This window comes from Melanerpes formicivorus, unplaced genomic scaffold (genome assembly GCF_026170545.1).
Source record: "Melanerpes formicivorus ecotype bairdi unplaced genomic scaffold, bMelFor1.0.p_v2 SCAF_123, whole genome shotgun sequence".
NCBI lineage: Eukaryota > Metazoa > Chordata > Aves > Piciformes > Picidae > Melanerpes > Melanerpes formicivorus.
The window spans coordinates 38,181-54,407 of record NW_027142475.1 but is presented as its reverse complement, the minus strand read 5'-3'; the positions used below and the strand labels follow the sequence as shown (position 1 = coordinate 54,407).

The 16,227-nt window shown below is 52.0% G+C and overlaps 1 protein-coding gene across 1 annotated transcript in view; it reads left to right on the top strand.

The window, feature by feature from the left end:
- The window catches only part of C2CD2L (C2CD2 like), a 38,874-nt gene extending 26,604 nt beyond the window's left edge, over window positions 1–12,270 (top strand). Inside the window, exons 15-16 of the mRNA XM_068167773.1 lie at window positions 7,581–7,687; window positions 12,208–12,270. Coding sequence (XP_068023874.1) covers window positions 7,581–7,687 — 107 coding nt within the window. The 3' untranslated portion in view covers window positions 12,208–12,270. The remainder of the gene's footprint in view (window positions 1–7,580; window positions 7,688–12,207) is intronic.
- Window positions 12,271–16,227: the final 3,957 nt, after the last annotated feature.

The following is a 16,227-nucleotide window of genomic DNA, read 5'->3' as shown; positions in this document are numbered from 1 at the left end:
GGGCATGGATTTGGGGGGCTCTGCGGGACTCTGGTGGGGTCCAGGCAGGGTGAATAGGGTTTGGTGGAGTGTAGAAAGGTCCTTAGAATTCCGTAGGGGTTCGTGTGGGTGTGTCAGGGTTTTGGGTGGATCTCTGGGGGGCCTGAATGGGATCGTTGAAGGGTAAAAAGGACGTAAAAAGAACAGGGCTGAGGGCGTGGCAACGATTCAGCCCCCCCCGAGCACCCCCCAAAATCCTGACGCCCCCAGAAGAATTCCTCCCAAATCAAAAGAATCCTTCTGCACACCCTCAAATCATTTTCACCCTGCCTGGACCCCTGCAGAGCCCTCCAGGCACCCCTAAAAATGCCCCTACTTCCCCATTCCCAGCTCGTCCTTTTTAGCCTGCAACCATCCCATTCAGGCCCCCAAGGGACCCACCCAGAACTCTGACACCCCCAGACGAACCCCTCCCAAATCGTAGGGACTCTTCCTGACACCTTTAAACCCTTTTCATCCTGCCTGGATGTCCCCACAGCCTCCTAGAGCCCCCCCAGATTCATGCACCCCCCCCAGACGAGTACTAATCCCATCTGTTTTTATCCGCTACCATCATACTCAGCCCCCCAGGAGCCCCCCAGAACCCTGACACCCCCATACGAACCCTTACGGAATTGGAAGGACCCTTCTGGACGCCCTAGAAATCTTTGGATCCGGCATGGACCCTCAAAATCCCCCCCCTCAGTGCCCCGCAAATCCATCACCCACCTCACCAGCCCAGTTCCAAGACTATTCTAACCTCGCTTTGCTCCCATTCAGGTCCCCCCAGAGCCTCCCCAAAATCCTGACACCCCCAGACGAAGCCCTCCGAAATGGTAGAGCCGCTTCCGGACACCCTCAAACCCTTTTGACCGCACCTGGACCCCCACATCGCACCCCAGAGCCCTCCAAAGCCATACCCGCCCCCCCCCCCCAGCCCTGTTCCCAGCCTATTCTTTTCTCCTCGCTTCAATCCGTTTCAGGGCCCCCCCAGAGATTCCCCCCCCCCCCCCAAAAACCCTGACACCCCCAGGCGAACCGCTAAGAATTTCTAAGGACCCTTCCGGACATCCTCAAACCCTTTTGACCCTGCCTGGACTCCACAATCAGCCCCTAGAGCCTCCCGCATCCGTGCCCCCCCGCCCCGCACACAGGACGAGCTGTGTAATGGGTTGGGGGGGGTGGCAATGATTTGGGGGACTCTGGGGGATGATTTGGGGAGTCCAGGCAGGTTAAAATGGGTTTGAGGGTGTGCAGAAAGGTCCTTAGAGTTCCTTAGGGGTTCGTCTAGGGGTGTCAGGGTTTTGGGGGGATCCCGGGGGCGCCTGAATCGGATCGTAGCAGATTAAACGAGTCGGGATTGGAACTGGGCTGGGGTGTGTGTGATGGATTTGGTGGCCTCCTCGGTGTGATTTGGGGTCCACTGTGGGTCAAAAGGGTTTGAGGGTGTGCAGAAGTGGCTCTGCCATTTCGGATGGCTTTGTCTGGGGGTGTCAGGGTTTTGGGGGAGTCTCTGGGGGGGCCTGAATGGGATCATTGCAGGGTAAAAAGGACAAGCTGAGAACGGGGCGGGGGGGTGGTCTTGGGTTTTCAGGGATCTGGAGGACTCTGGGGGGGTCCAGACAGGGTGCAAATGGTTTGAGGGTGTCCGGAAGGGTCCTTAGAATTCCGTAGGGGTTCCTATGGGGGTGTCAGCGCTTTGGGGGGGGATCTGGGGGGACCTGAATGGGAGCAAAGCGAGGCTAGAAGAATAGTCTTGGAACTGGGCTGGGGGGGTGGGTGATGGATTTGGGGGGCTCTGGGGTGCGATGGGGGAATGCAGACAGGGTGCAAAGGGTTTAAGGGAGTGCAGAAGAGTCCTTCCAATTCCGTAGGGGTTGGTGTGGGGGTGTCAGGGTTTTGGGGGGGGACATGGGGGGTCGTGTAGGGAATGGCAGTGTGCCAAAAGGAAGGAGCAGGCAACAGGGCAGGAGGGGGGGATGCATGGATTTGGGGGGCACTGGGGGGGGATTTGAGGGTCCCTGCCAGATCCAAAGATTTTCAGGGCATGCAGAAGGGTCCCTCCAACTCCGTAGGGGTTCGTCTGGGGGTGTCAGGGTTTTGGGGGAATCTCTTGGCGGGGCTGAATGGGATCGTTGCAGGTTAAAAAGGAGGAGCTGGGAAACGGGCAGAAGGTGGCATGGATTTGGGGGGCTCTGGGAGGCTGCAGGGGGTCCAGGCAAATTGAAAAGGGTTTGAAGGTGTCAGGAAGAGTCCCTACGATTTGGGAGGAGGTCGTATGGGGGTGTCAGGGTTTGGGGGGGGGGGCGGGGAGCGGGGAGGCCTGAATGTGATGGTGGCAGGGTAAAGAGGATGGGCTGGGAACTGGGCTATGTGGGGGGGTCGGAAGATTTGGGGGGCTCTGGAAGGGGACTGTTGGATCTAGGCAGGGTGAAAAGGGTTTGAGGAGGTCTGGAAATGTCCTTAGTAGTCCATAGGGGTTCATCTGGGGGTGTCAGAGTTTTGGGGGGAGTCTGGGGGAACCTGAATTGGACTGAAGCGAAGCAAAAAAGACTGAACTAGAAACTGGGCAAGAGGGGAAGGTATGGCTTTGGGGGGCTCTGGGTGGTGATTTGGGGGTTCAGGGTGAGTCCAAAGGGTTTGAGGATGTCTGGAAGGGGCTCTAGCATTTGGGAGGGCTTTGTCTGGGGGTGTCAGGGTTTTGGGGGGGGGGGGGGGGCTCTGAGTTGTCCTGAAGTGGATCATAGCTGGCCTGAAAGGACCAGCTGGGCACTGGCCGGGTGGGTGGGCATAGATTTTTGGGGCTCTGGGGGGCACTCTGGGGGTTCAGGCAGGCTAAAAATGGCTTTCAGTTGTGCAGAAGGGTCCCTATGATTTTGGATGGCTTTGTATGGGGGTGTCAGGGTTTTGGGGGGGTCTCTGGGGCGGCCTGAATGAGACTATTGCAGGGTAAAAAGGACGAGCTGGGAACAGGGCAGGAGGGGGGCAATGATTTGGGGGGCTCTGGGGGGTGATCTGGGGGTTCCAGGCAGGGTCAAAAGGGTTTGAGGGTGTCTGGAAGGATCCTTACAAATCCTTAGGGATTTGTATGGGGGTGTCAGTGTTTGGGGGGGTATGGAGGGTCGTAGAAGCAAATTGTAATGTTCCAAAAGGGACGAGCTGGGAACTGGGGGGGGGGGGGGGGGGGGGGGGGCATGGATTTGGAGGGCTCTGGGGGCTGACTGGGAGGTCCAGGCAGGCTAAAAAGGATTTGAAAGAGTGCAGACGGGTTCTTAGTATTCCGTAGGGGTTCGCTTGAGGGTGTCAGGGTTTTGGGGGAATGGGGGGGGGGGGTCCGGAAGTGGATCATAGATGGCCTGAAAGGACAAGCTGGGAACTGGGTGGAGGGGGCATGGATTTTCGGGCATCTGGAGGGCTCGGGGGGGTCCAGGCAGAGTCAAAATGCTTTGAGGGTGTCTTGAAGGGTCCTTAATATTCCCTAGCGCTTTGTACGGGGGAGTCAGGGTTTTGGGGGTGGCCCTGGGAGGCCAGAATGCGATCGTGTTCGGGTAAAAAGGTTGGGCTGGGTACAGGGCTACTGGGGGGGAGGCACGGATGTGGGGGGCTCTGAGGGCTGATTGTCGAGTCCAGGCAGGGTCAAAGAGGTTTGAGGATGTCTGAAAGGGTCCTTCTGATTTCCGAGGGGTTCGTATGGAGGTTTCAGGGTTTTGGGGGGATCTCTGGGGGGTTGAATGGGATCGTTGCAGGGTAAAAAGGAGGAGTTGGGAAGTGGGCAGGAGGAGGGGGCATGGATTTGCAGGGCTCTGGGAGGCTGTGGGGGGGTCCAGGCAGCTTGAAAACGGTTTGAAGTTGTCAGGAAGGGTCCCTAGGATTTCGGAGGGGGTCGCCGGGGGATGTCAGGGTTTAGGGGGGGGCATGGGGAGGCCTGAATGTGATGGTGGCAGGGTAAAGAGGATGGGCTGGGAACTGGGCTGGGGGGGGGCGGTGGGAAGATTTGGGTGGCTCTGGAAGGGGATTGCTGGATCTAGGCAGGGGGAAAAGGATTTGGGGGGTCCAGAAGTGTCCTTAATAGTCCGTAGGGGTTCATCTGGGGGTGTTAGGGTTTTGGGGGAGTCGCTGGGGGGGGGGGAGGGGGCTGTATGGGATCGTTGCAGGGTAAAAAGGATGAGCTGGGTAATGGGTTGGGGGGGTGGCAATGATTTGGGGAGCTGTGGAGGATGATCTGGGGGATCCAGGCAAGCTAAAATGGGTTTGAGGGTGTGCAAAAAGGTCCTTAGAATTCCATAGGGGTTCGTCTGGGGGTGTCAGGGTTTTGGGGGGAGCCTGGGGAGGCCTGAATGTGATGGTAGCGGATTAAAATACATGGGATTGGAACGGGGCTGGGGGGCGTGCATGAATTTGGGGGGCTCTGGGAGGCCCTGGGGAGGGGGGTCTAGGCAGGTTCAAAAGGGTTTGAAGGTGTCAGGAAGGGTCCCTACTATTTGAGAGGGGTTTGTATGGGGGTGTCAGGGTTTGGGGGGGGGTCTCTGGGGTCTGTAGCTCAGCAGCACAAGCTTCCACCTGAAGCCGCAGTTCCCTTTCTAGTGCAGGTTGCAGATTTTTAGCCTGCAACGATCCCATTCAGGCCCCCAGTAGTCCCCCCAAAACCCTGACACCCCCAGACGAACTCCTCCAAAATCATAAAGACCCTTCTGGACACCCTCAACCCCTCTTGACCCCGCCTGGACGCCCCTCAGAGTCCCTCAGAGCCCCTCAAACCCATGTCCCCCGCCTCGCCCACTTCCCAGCTCATCTGCCCCGTAGCGCGGGTCTGTTCGCGTGCATGCACCAGCGTCGCGAGGGTTGCTATGGATTCAGCGCTTGCGCCGCAGCGCGGGTCTGTTCGCGCGCATGGCGCTGGTGGCTTTAAAAGGGCACCCAGTGCACCGTTTCGGCTGCTGGGGTTCGTGGTTTCTCTGCCTTGTCTCAGGTAAGTGTGTGCTTCTGCGCTTTGGGGTTTTTCTGTAGCAGCTCTTAGACTCTGCTTTGGCTCTGCTTGTGGGTGGTTGTGGGTCCCTAGAGCTGGAGGCAGGTTCCCGGTGCCTGGACCGTTTGGATTCCGTGTCGGCGGGGGCTCCGGGGCGAGCCGTGTCGGCGGGGGCTCCGGGGCGAGCCGTGTCGGCGGGGGCTCCGGGGCGAGCCGTGTCGGCGGGGGCTCCGGGGCGAGCCGTGTCGGCGGGGGCTCCGGGGCGAGCCGTGTCGGCGGGGGCTCCGGGGCGAGCCGTGTCGGCGGGGGCTCCGGGGCGAGCCGTGTCGGCGGGGGCTCCGGGGCGAGCCGTGTCGGCGGGGGCTCCGGGGCGAGCCGTGTCGAGATGTAGATCTGTGCAACAGCTCTCATAGAGAATAGAAACTCAGCAAAAACTCAGCCGTGTGGTGAAGGTGCAAATGCTAGCAAGAAGGGTGTCCCTGGGTTGGGGTGATAAAAAGGAGGGCAGCCCCTCAGTTGTCTCTGTCTTTCTTTTCATAATGCCACATGGGGATGGTTGATAATGCAGCAGAGGAGGAGGTGAGTGAAGGGTGGGGGCAGCTTCCCAAAAAACCTGCTTGCAGCCCTGAGTGTTTGAATTGCCTGTATGTTCTCGGAGGGGATGAAAACCCATGGAAAAATGTAAGTATTAGTATGAGGTATTCCAGCAGAGAAAAAGCTGCGCAGTTTATCAAGAGATTGCAGAGCAGTAGTAATATGTATGCAAAAAGGCTTTGAAATTATCTCTATTTATAAAATAAAACCCCACAATACACACAAAGGAAACCCCACTAGTTTTATTTTTAGTTTTTTAATTTGAACGGAAGGTCCTCTGAAGAGAGGCTGGCTGAGCGGTGGGGGGGTTTGCAGCTCCAGTCTTTGCTGGGGGGGGGGGGGGGGGGGGGTTAGGGCTAGCTCCCTTCAGCTGCTTAGCTCCCCACCAGGTTAGTTGTTGTCTCTGTTGCTCTCTGGGGTTCTTATGTAGCAGCTCTGATTGTTCAAAATGGCTGAATGTTCTTCGAGGGGACTAAAACCCCTGAGAAGCCAGCTGACCCTATCAATCCAACACAACAGCTTCCCTATTCAACTGCATGTAGAAAAATGATATTAATCTGTATAAAAGGAGGCTTTGAAATGAGCTACATGGGGTTCTGAAGTACATAAATTTACAGCATGTATCTATAATATGCAATGAGTGGATTTTCCTTTGTGTGTATTGTAGGGTTTTTTAAACTGTATTGATTTTGTTGTTGTTGTTGTTTGGTTACTCTTTATTTGAAAGGAGAAACCTCTGAACAGAGGTTGGCTGAGCTTGATATGGGAAAAAAATAACCTTTTTGTATAAAAAAAGAACTGACGCAGGAAAAGATTAACCTTTTGTATAAAATAGGAATTCTAAACTGTCCGCATCAAAGGAGTGAAATAACTGCAATGGATAACTCAGTTGGCTAATAAGAGTAAAAACACTTGCAGAAACCCACAGGAAAATATGCAACAGATTCCTGGCTTCAAAACAGTTCCAATTCCTCTATTATGGAAATAAATTGAGTTGGTGAAATGGTTTGGCACACAAGGCTGTAGGAGAGATCCCACCTGTGTCCAGCACTGTAATAAAGGGGGTGGTGGTGTGGTGGTATTGCAGCTCTGGCCTTTGTGGGGGGCAGGGGTAGGGGGTGGTGGTATTGCAGCTCCGGCCTCTGTGTGTCTGGGGGGGGGGTTGTGTGTCATGGTGGTGGTAATGCAGCTCCGGCCTCTGTGAGAGGGGGGGTGGGGGATGGTGGTATTGCAGCTCTGCCCTTTGTGTGTGGGGGGTGGGGTTGTGGTGGTGGTATTGCAGCTCCGCCCTTTGTGGGGGGTGGTGTTGGTGCTCTGTCTTTTGTGCAGGGGATGATGATAGTGTTCCAGCTCTGGCCTTTGTGGGGGGTGGTGGTGATGTTGATGTTGCAGCTCTGGCCTTTGTTGGCCCTTAAGAGGGGTGGCAACACAGACCAGTCAGGGGCTTCTCTTGCCATTGTGTATGGGAAGCAGTTTAGCTGGGCTCTTTCCAGAGGTTTGTCCATTTGTATTAAAGATAAAGAAACAAAAAACCCCAGATGAAACTGTGACAGTTGAGGCTGTGCCCTTAGGCTAGGAGTTACAGTTGGTGTAAAAAGGAAAACAAGACAGCAACAACTCTAAACGAATTGCATTAGTAGATGAGTTGGATATAGTTTTACAATCCTAAACTCAAACTCTCACTGTGTCTCTTTCTGCTGGAATGCATGAATGTTGCCCTTGGACAGACACTGCTTATCAGCAGACTTGAGATGAGCAAAACTAACCTCTTAACACCACGTTGAGCTAACTGAAATTTCCCCTAACATTTCTTCTCTTCTCTTTTCTTCTACTTAACTAGAGGGAAAAGGGAGGGAGGTGTTGGGGGGAGGCAAGGTGCAATCCTCCTGCCCAAGGAGGATTTTGGTGGTTTTGTCCCCCTTTGTAAATACTTGTATAATATTGTAAGTACTGTATATTCTGTACATAATCATTGCATTCCATGTTTGCTTGTAAAATACAGCTTCATTCGCTTCTCTGACTGGACCCAGCCGAGTTCTTGTTGATGTCTGTGTGTTAAACCATCGCACTACAAGACAAAAAACCCTAAAGGAGGACAACTGGTTTTAGGTAAGTGATATAGATTTCATATTTATGCTTTCAAACCCTGTTTTGCTGTCCCTAGAATTTGTTTTTACCTTCTAGAAGCCTTTGCCTGTAACAGAAGAGATACAGTAAGGGTGATTTCATAGCCTTGTGACTTACGAATTAATACTCTTCTTGAATATCTAGGTTAACAGGGCAGATTTTTTAGTTGGGTTTTTAGTCTTATGGTGAGTTGGCTTAGCTCTCTCAGCAAATCGAGAGGATTTCCTTCCCCTGAAAGGGCGGCTTGGCTCAGCTCCCTTGGGCGGCGCGGCTTGGCTCGGCGCCCCCAAATTCTCCGTTGATACCCCCAGACCCACCTCAGATGCCATCAGAACACCTTGAAAGGCATGTTAACAGCCCAGTTAGGGGCTTCTCTTGTCTTTGTGCGTGGGGGAAGGAGCTTTGCTAAGCTCTGTTCAGAGGGCTTTCCATTCATATTAAAAACAAAGAACAAATAATTCCACAACAACTGAAAAAAAAAGAAATAAAGACAATTGTCCCTTGATACACACAAAGGAAGGTCCCCTGTTTTTAATTAGTTGATACACCTTTTGTAGGTATGTTCTCAAAATTTATTTCACTCCACTTTAGAATTTGCTTCTGCATTCTAGAAGCATTTGCATCTAATAGAGGAGGTCCAGTGAGGGTGACTTCAAAACCTTTTCAAATAGCAATTAATACCGTTATTGTTTATCGATATAAAGAGTAGAGATTTTCAGTTCGATTTTTAATCTTGGGGTGAGGCGGCTCAGCTCCCTTCGGCGCCTCAATAAGGGTAAAGTGTGTGGGATCGGGGGATCCCGTAACAACGTAATGTATTGTAGGATTGTCTGTGGGAAAGCAGGGGAAGTTGCTAAAAGAACCTAAAAGTGAAAGTTGTGAATGGGAGCGTGGCCACTATTTGTGTGTTTAGGACCGGTCATTGTTGTAATTGGTTTTGGTGTGCATTTGGAGGGGAAAAGGGTTTCTACTTAAAAACTAAGACACAGACTACCTGCGGCGGCTCAGGTGTGGGATGCCACGAGATGAAACGATGACCTGAAATGAAATGGTGTGGGGCTGTCTGAAATGAAATGATGAAATGCTGACCTGAAATGAAACGGTGTGGGGCTCTCTGAAATGAAAAGAAATGCTGAAATGGTGACCTGAAATGAAACGGTGTGGGGCGCTCTGAAATGAAATACTGCAATGCTGACCTGAAATGAAATGGTGTGGGGCTCTCTGAAATGCTGAACCGCTGCAATGCTGACCTGAAATGAAATAGTGTGAGGCTCTCTGAAATGAAAAGAGGTGAAATGCTGCAATGCTGACCTGAAATGAAATGGTGTGGGGCTCTCTGAAGTGAAATGCTGCAATGCTGACCTGAAATGAAATGGCGTGGGGCTCTCTGAGTTGAAATGCTGCAATGCTGACCTGAAATGAAATGGTGTGGGGCTCTCTGAAATGCTGAACCGCTGCAATGCTGACCTGAAATGAAATGGTGTGGGGCTCTCTGAAATGAAAAGAAATGCTGAAATGGTGACCTGAAATGAAACAGTGTGGGGCGCTCTGAAATGAAAAGAGGTGAAATGCTGCAATGCTGAACTGAAAAGAAATGGTGTGGGGCTCTCTGAAATGCTGAACCGCTGCAATGCTGATGTGAAATGAAATGGTGTGGGGCTCTCTGAAATGAAAAGAGGTGAAATGCTGCAATGCTGACCTGAAATGAAACGGTGTGGGGCTCACTGAAATGAAATACTGCAATGCTGACCTGAAATGAAATAGTGTGGGGCTCTCTGAAATGAAAAGAGGTGAAATGCTTCAATGCTGACCTGAAATGAAACGGTGTGGGGCTCTCTGAAATGAAACGCTGCAATGCTGACCTGAAATGAAATAGTGTGGGGCTCTCTGAAATGAAAAGAGGTGAAATGCTTCAATGCTGACCTGAAATGAAATGGTGTGGGGCTCTCTGAAATGCTGAACCGCTGCAATGCTGATGTGAAATGAAATGGTGTGGGGCTCTCTGAAATGAAAAGAAATGCTGAAATGGTGACCTGAAATGAAACAGTGTGGGGCTCTCTGAAATGAAAAGAGGTGAAATGCTTCAATGCTGATGTGAAATGAAATGGTGTGGGGCTCTGTGAAATGAAATGATGAAATGCTGCAATGATGGTGTGAAATGAAATGGTGTGGGGCTCTGTGAAATTAAATGATGAAACCATGCATTGAGGATGTGAAATGAATTGGTGTGGGGCTCTCTGAAAATAAATGCTGAGATGATAAAATGCTGATGTGAAATGAAATGGTGTGGGGCTCTCTGAAATGAAATGCTGAAATGACAAAGTGATGGCCTGAAATGAAATGGTGTGGGGCTCTCTGAAATGAAAAGAGGTGTGATGTTGATTTGGTGGCCTGGAATGCAATGGTGAGTGTGCGCGCAATGGAAATGTAGAGAAAAATCTACTAACTGAGTTGGAGTCACGATCTGTGGTTCCATATGTCTGTGACAGCATGGCCAGAGACACATGAAAACTGTAAATGGGTGTGTGGCCAGTAATTGTATGCCTAGGACCAGTCAGCAAAGCGAGAGAATTTCCTTTGCCTAAAAGGATGGTGGCTCTGTCAGGCTGGGCTACTTCAGACCTTGCTCGGTGGGGGCTCAGCTCACCACGGTGGTCCCCGGCTCTGCTGAGGTCAGCTCTTTGCTCAGATTTTTCCTGGTTTCCTTGGGCTGCCTTCCAGGTAAGTGCCAGCCTCTGCTGCTCTCTGGGTTTCTCCTGTATCAGCTTGTTTGAAATGCTTGCATGTTCTTGGAGGGGATTAAAATCCCTAAGGGGCCAGCTAACCCTGTCACCCACCCCCTCCAACTTCATAGATCTCCTGTTCAACTAGGTGTAGAAGCGCAGTATTAATTTGTCTGAAAAGAGGCTCGGCTCCTTGGCTGGGCTCGGCGGCATGGCTCGGCTCCTCGGCTGGGCTGGGCTGGGCTGGGCTTGGCTCCTTGGCGCCATCTCAGATGCCATCAGAACCCTTTGAAAGGTATTGTAGCAGCCCAGTTAGGGGCTTCTCTTGCCTTCGTGCATGGGGAAGCAGCTTTGCTGGGCTCTGTTCAGAGGGCTTTGTGTTCAAAATAAAAACAAAAGAGTAAGTAAGTCCACAACAAATCAAAAAAAAAAAAAATAAATGGACGACAAATGCCTTCCTGATTACACACAAGGGAAGGTCCCCGGTTTTTAATTCATACACCTTTTATAGGTATGTCTGCAAAATCCGTGTTGTTCTACTTAGAATTTTTTTTTCACTTTGATTTTTTGTCTTAGGGGGCAGCGTGTGTCGGTTCCCCGTGGTGGCTCATACGGTGCGCTCTGTGAAACAATGGTGCGCTCTGTGAAACGGATCCCTTAAGATCTTAATGAATTGTAGGATGTTTTGTGTGGAATCAGGGGAAGTTCCTCACAGTACTTTAAATGTTTGACACTGATGTTATGAGTGTGCGGAGACCATGTGCAAGACTGAGACGTAGAAAATTGCTACGAAGCGAGCGGGAGTCCCGATCTGCAGTTCCATGTCTTTGCGAGGAACATGGCCAGAGATGGACGAAGCGAAAGTTGTCAATGGGAGCGTGCCCGGTCTCGGAATGTTTAGGATCAGTTATTGTTATTACATTTGTTATGAGTTCTGTACCTTGCAAAAAGGTGCTACTACATTGTATTATGTGAAATGTAAAAGGGGAAAAAGTGGTGATGTGTAAGTAATGAGGGGGATCACTTAGGAGCTTATAAGATGTGAGATTGTCTCTGAGGAAGCAGGGGAAGTTCCTGCACGAATTGAAAATGTTAGAAACCTTGCTGACGTGTGGAGCGTGCGGGGAGTGTGTTCAAGACCGAGACGTAGAAAATACCTACAAAGCAAGCAGGAGTCCCGATCTGCGGTTCCACGTCTTTGCGAGGAGCGTGGCCAGAGACGGACGAAGCGAAAGTTGTCAACGGGTGTGTGGCTAATAATTGTATGTGTAGGACCAGTCAGTAAAGAGAGACATTTTTCTTTCCCTAGAAGGATGGTGGCTCCATCAAGCCTGGCTACTTTAGACTGGGCTCGGTGGGGCTCAGCTCCTCTTGGTGGTGCCAGGCTCTGCCGAGGTTGGCTCTTTGCTCAGCTTTTTTGATGTCCTTGGGTTCCCCTCCAGGTAAGTCCATGCCTCTGCTGCTCTCTGGGGTTCTTCTGTATCAACCTGGAATGTTTGAAATGCCTGCATGGTCTTGGAGGGGATTAAGACCCCTAGGAGGCCAGCTCACCCTGACTCCTCTCCTCCAACTCCCTAGCTCTCTTGTTTAACGAGGTGTAGGAGTGTGGTATTCATGTGTCTGAAAAGAGGCTTTGAAATGAGCTACACGGGGTTCTGGAATACGTAAGCTTACAGCGCATCCGTGTCATACACAAGGAATGCTTTTTCCTTTGCGTGTGTTGTAGGGTTATTAAATATTTACTGATTTGGGCGTGTCTGTTTTTCTTTCTTTTATTAGAATGGAAAGCCTTCCGAACAGAAGCTGTCTGAGCTCCTTCCCATGCACAGCGGTAACAAACTGTTGCTGCCGAACTCTGTAAGCTATCAAACTGTGCGGCTGCCGAACTCTGTAAGCTATCAAACTGTGCGGCTGCCGAACTCTGTGTCCCTTAGGGACGTAATGAATTGTAGGATGGCTTGTGTGGAGGCAGGGGAGGTTCCTCCTATGTTTGACACCCTGTTGATGTTTGAGTGTGCGGGTGAGAGCAGGCACGGCAGAGACGTAGAAAGTAGCTACGAAGCGAGCGGGAGTCCCGATCTGCAGTTCCATGTCTTCGCGAGGAGCGTGGCCAGAGACGGACGAAGTGAAAGTTGTCAATGGGAGCGTGTGCAAGACTGAGACGTAGGAAATACCTACGAAGCGAGCGGGAGTCCCGATCTGCGGTTCTGGTTTTCTGTCTTTTATTAGAATGGAAAGCCTTCTGAACAGAAGCTGGCTAAGCTCCTTCCCACGCTCAGCGGTAACAAACCGTGTCGCCGCCGAACTCTGTAAACCGACAGTGTCGCCGCCGAACTCTGTAAACCGACAGTGTCGCCGCCGAACTCTGTAAACCGACAGTGTCGCCGCCGAACTCTGTAAACCGACAGTGTCGCCGCCGAACTCTGTAAACCGACAGTGTCGCCGCCGAACTCTGTAAACCGACAGTGTCGCCGCCGAACTCTGTAAACCGACAGTGTCGCCGCCGAACTCTGTAAACCGACAGTGTCGCCGCCGAACTCTGTAAACCGACAGTGTCGCCGCCGAACTCTGTAAACCGACAGTGTCGCCGCCGAACTCTGTAAACCGACAGTGTCGCCGCCGAACTCTGTAAACCGACAGTGTCGCCGCCGAACTCTGTAAACTGACAGTGTCGCCGCCGAACTCTGTAAACTGACAGTGTCGCCGCCGAACTCTGTAAACTGACAGTGTCGCCGCCGAACTCTGTAAACTGACAGTGTTGGTCCTAAACCCTGTGTCCCTTAGGGACGTAATGAATTGTAGGATGGCTTGTGTGGAGGCAGGGGAGGTTCCTCCTATGTTTGACACCCTGTTGATGCTTTGAGCGTGCGAGTGAGAGCGGGCATGACTGAGACGTAGAAAATAGCTACGAAGCAAGCGGGAGTCCCAATCTGCGGTTCCACGTCTTTGCGAGGAGCGTGGCCAGAGACGGACGAAGCGAAAGTTGTCAACGGGCGTGTGGCTAGTAATTGTATGTGTAGGACCGGTCAGTAAAGAGAGACAATTTTCTTTCCCTAGAAGGATGGTGGCTCCGTCAAGCCTGGCTACTTTAGACCGGGCTCGTTGGGGCTTGGTGGTGCCAGGCTCTGCCGAGGTTGGCTCTTTGCTCAGCTTTTTTGATGTCCTTGGGTTCCCCTCCAGGTAAGTCCATGCCTCTGCTGCTCTCTGGGGTTCTTCTGTATCAACCTGGAATGTTTGAAATGCCTGCATGGTCTTGGAGGGGATTAAGACCCCTAGGAGGCCAGCTCACCCTGACTCCTCTCCTCCAACTCCCTAGCTCTCTTATTTAACGAGGTGTAGAAGTGTGGTATTCATGTGTCTGAAAAGAGGCTTTGAAATGAGCTACACGGGGTTCTGGAATACGTAAGCTTACAGCGCGTCCGTGTCATACACAAGGAATGCTTTTTCCTTTGCGTGTGTTGTAGGGTTATTAAATATTTACTGATTTGGGCGTGTCTGTTTTTCTTTCTTTTATTAGAATGGAAAGCCTTCCGAACAGAAGCTGTCTGAGCTCCTTCCCATGCACAGCGGTAACAAACTGCGGGGCTGCCGAACGCTGTAAGCTAACAAACTGCGGGGCTGCCGAACGCTGTAAGCTAACAAACTGCGAGGCTGCCGAACTCTGTGTCCCTTAGGGATGTAATGAATTGTAGGATGGCTTGTGTGGAGGCAGGGGAGGTTCCTCCTATGTTTGACACCCTGTTGATGTTTGAGCGTGTGGGTGAGAGCAGGCATGGCAGAGACGTAGAAAGTAGCTACGAAGCGAGCGGGAGTCCCGATCTGCAGTTCCACGTCTTCGTGAGGAGCGTGGCCAGAGACGGACGAAGCGAAAGTTGTCAACGCGTGTGTGGCTAGTAATTGTATGTGTAGGACCGGTCAGTAAAGAGAGACAATTTTCTATCCCTAGAAGGATGGTGGCTCCGTCAAGCCTGGCTACTTTAGACCGGGCTCGGCTGGGCTCAGCTCCCCTCGGCGGCTCCGTTGAGGTCGGCTCTCTGCTCGGCTTTTTGGATGTCCTTGGGTTCCCCTCCAGGTAAGTCCATGCCTCTTCTGCTCTCTGGGGTTCTTCTGTATCAACCTAGAAGGTTTGAAATGCCTGTATGTTCTTGGAGGGGATTATGACCCCTAGTAGGCCAGCTAACCCTGACCCCTCTCCTCCAACTCCACGGCCCTCTTGTTTAAGAGGTGTGGAAGTGTGGTATTCATCTGCCCGAAAAGGGGCTTCGAAATGAGCTCCACGGGGTTGTGGAATACGTAAGCTTGCAGCGTGTCTGTCTAATATGCAAGGAACGCTTTTTCCTTTGCGTGCGTTGTAGGGTTTTTAAGTATTCACTGACTTTGGCGTGTCTGGTTTTCTGTCTTTTATTAGAATGGAAAGCCTTCTGAACAGAAGCTGGCTAAGCTCCTTCCCACGCTCAGCGGTAACAAACCGTGTCGCCGCCGAACTCTGTAAGCGGGCCGTGTCGCCGCCGAACTCTGTAAGCGGGCCGTGTCGCCGCTCAACTCTGTAAACGGTCTGTATTGCTGCTGAACCCTGTGAACTGACAGTGTTGCTGCTGAACCTTGTAAACTGACTGTGTTGGTCCTAAACCCTGTGTCCCTTAGGGACGTAATGAATTGTAGGATGGCTTGTGTGGAGGCAGGGGAGGTTCCTCCTATGTTTGACACCCTGTTGATGCTTTGAGCATGCGAGTGAGAGCGGGCACGACTGAGACGTAGAAAATAGCTACGAAGCAAGCGGGCGTCCCGATCTGCGGTTCCACGTCTTCGCGAGGAGCGTGGCCAGAGACGGGCGAAGAGAAAGTTGTCAACGGGCGTGTGGCTAGTAATTGTATGTGTAGGACCGGTCAGTAAAGAGAGACAATTTTCTTTCCCTAGAAGGATGTCGGCTCCGTCAAGCCCGGCTACTTTATACTGGGCTCGGCCGGGCACAGCTCCCCTCGGCGGCTCCGTTGAGGTCGGCTCTCTGCTCGGCTTTTTGGATGTCCTTGGGTTCCCCTCCAGGTAAGTCCAAGCCTCTTCTGCTCTCTGGGGTTCTTCTGTATCAACCTAGAAGGTTTGAAATGCCTGTATGTTCTTGGAGGGGATTATGACCCCTAGTAGGCCAGCTAACCCTGACCCCTCTCCTCCAACTCCACGGCCATCCTGTTGAAGAGGTGTGGAAGTGTGGTATTCATCTGCCCGAAAAGGGGCTTCGAAACGAGCTCCACGGGGTTGTGGAATACGTAAGCTTGCAGCGTGTCTGTCTAATATGCAAGGAACGCTTTTTCCTTTGCGTGCGTTGTAGGGTTTTTAAGTATTCACTGACTTGGGCGTGTCTGGTTTTCTGTCTTTTATTAGTATGGAAAGCCTTCTGAACAGAAGCTGGCTAAGCTCCTTCCCACGCTCAGCGGTAACAAACCGTGTCGCCGCCGAACTCTGTAAACTGACAGTGTCGCCGCCGAACTCTGTAAACTGACAGTGTCGCCGCCGAACTCTGTAAACTGACAGTGTCGCCGCCGAACTCTGTAAACTGACAGTGTCGCCGCCGAACTCTGTAAACTGACAGTGTCGCCGCCGAACTCTGTAAACTGACAGTGTCGCCGCCAAACTCTGTAAACTGACAGTGTCGCCGCCAAACTCTGTAAACTGACAGTGTCGCCGCCAAACTCTGTAAACTGACAGTGTCGCCGCCAAACTCTGTAAACTGACAGTGTCGCCGCCAAACTCTGTAAACTGACAGTGTCGCCGCCAAACTCTGTAAACTGACAGTGTCGCCGC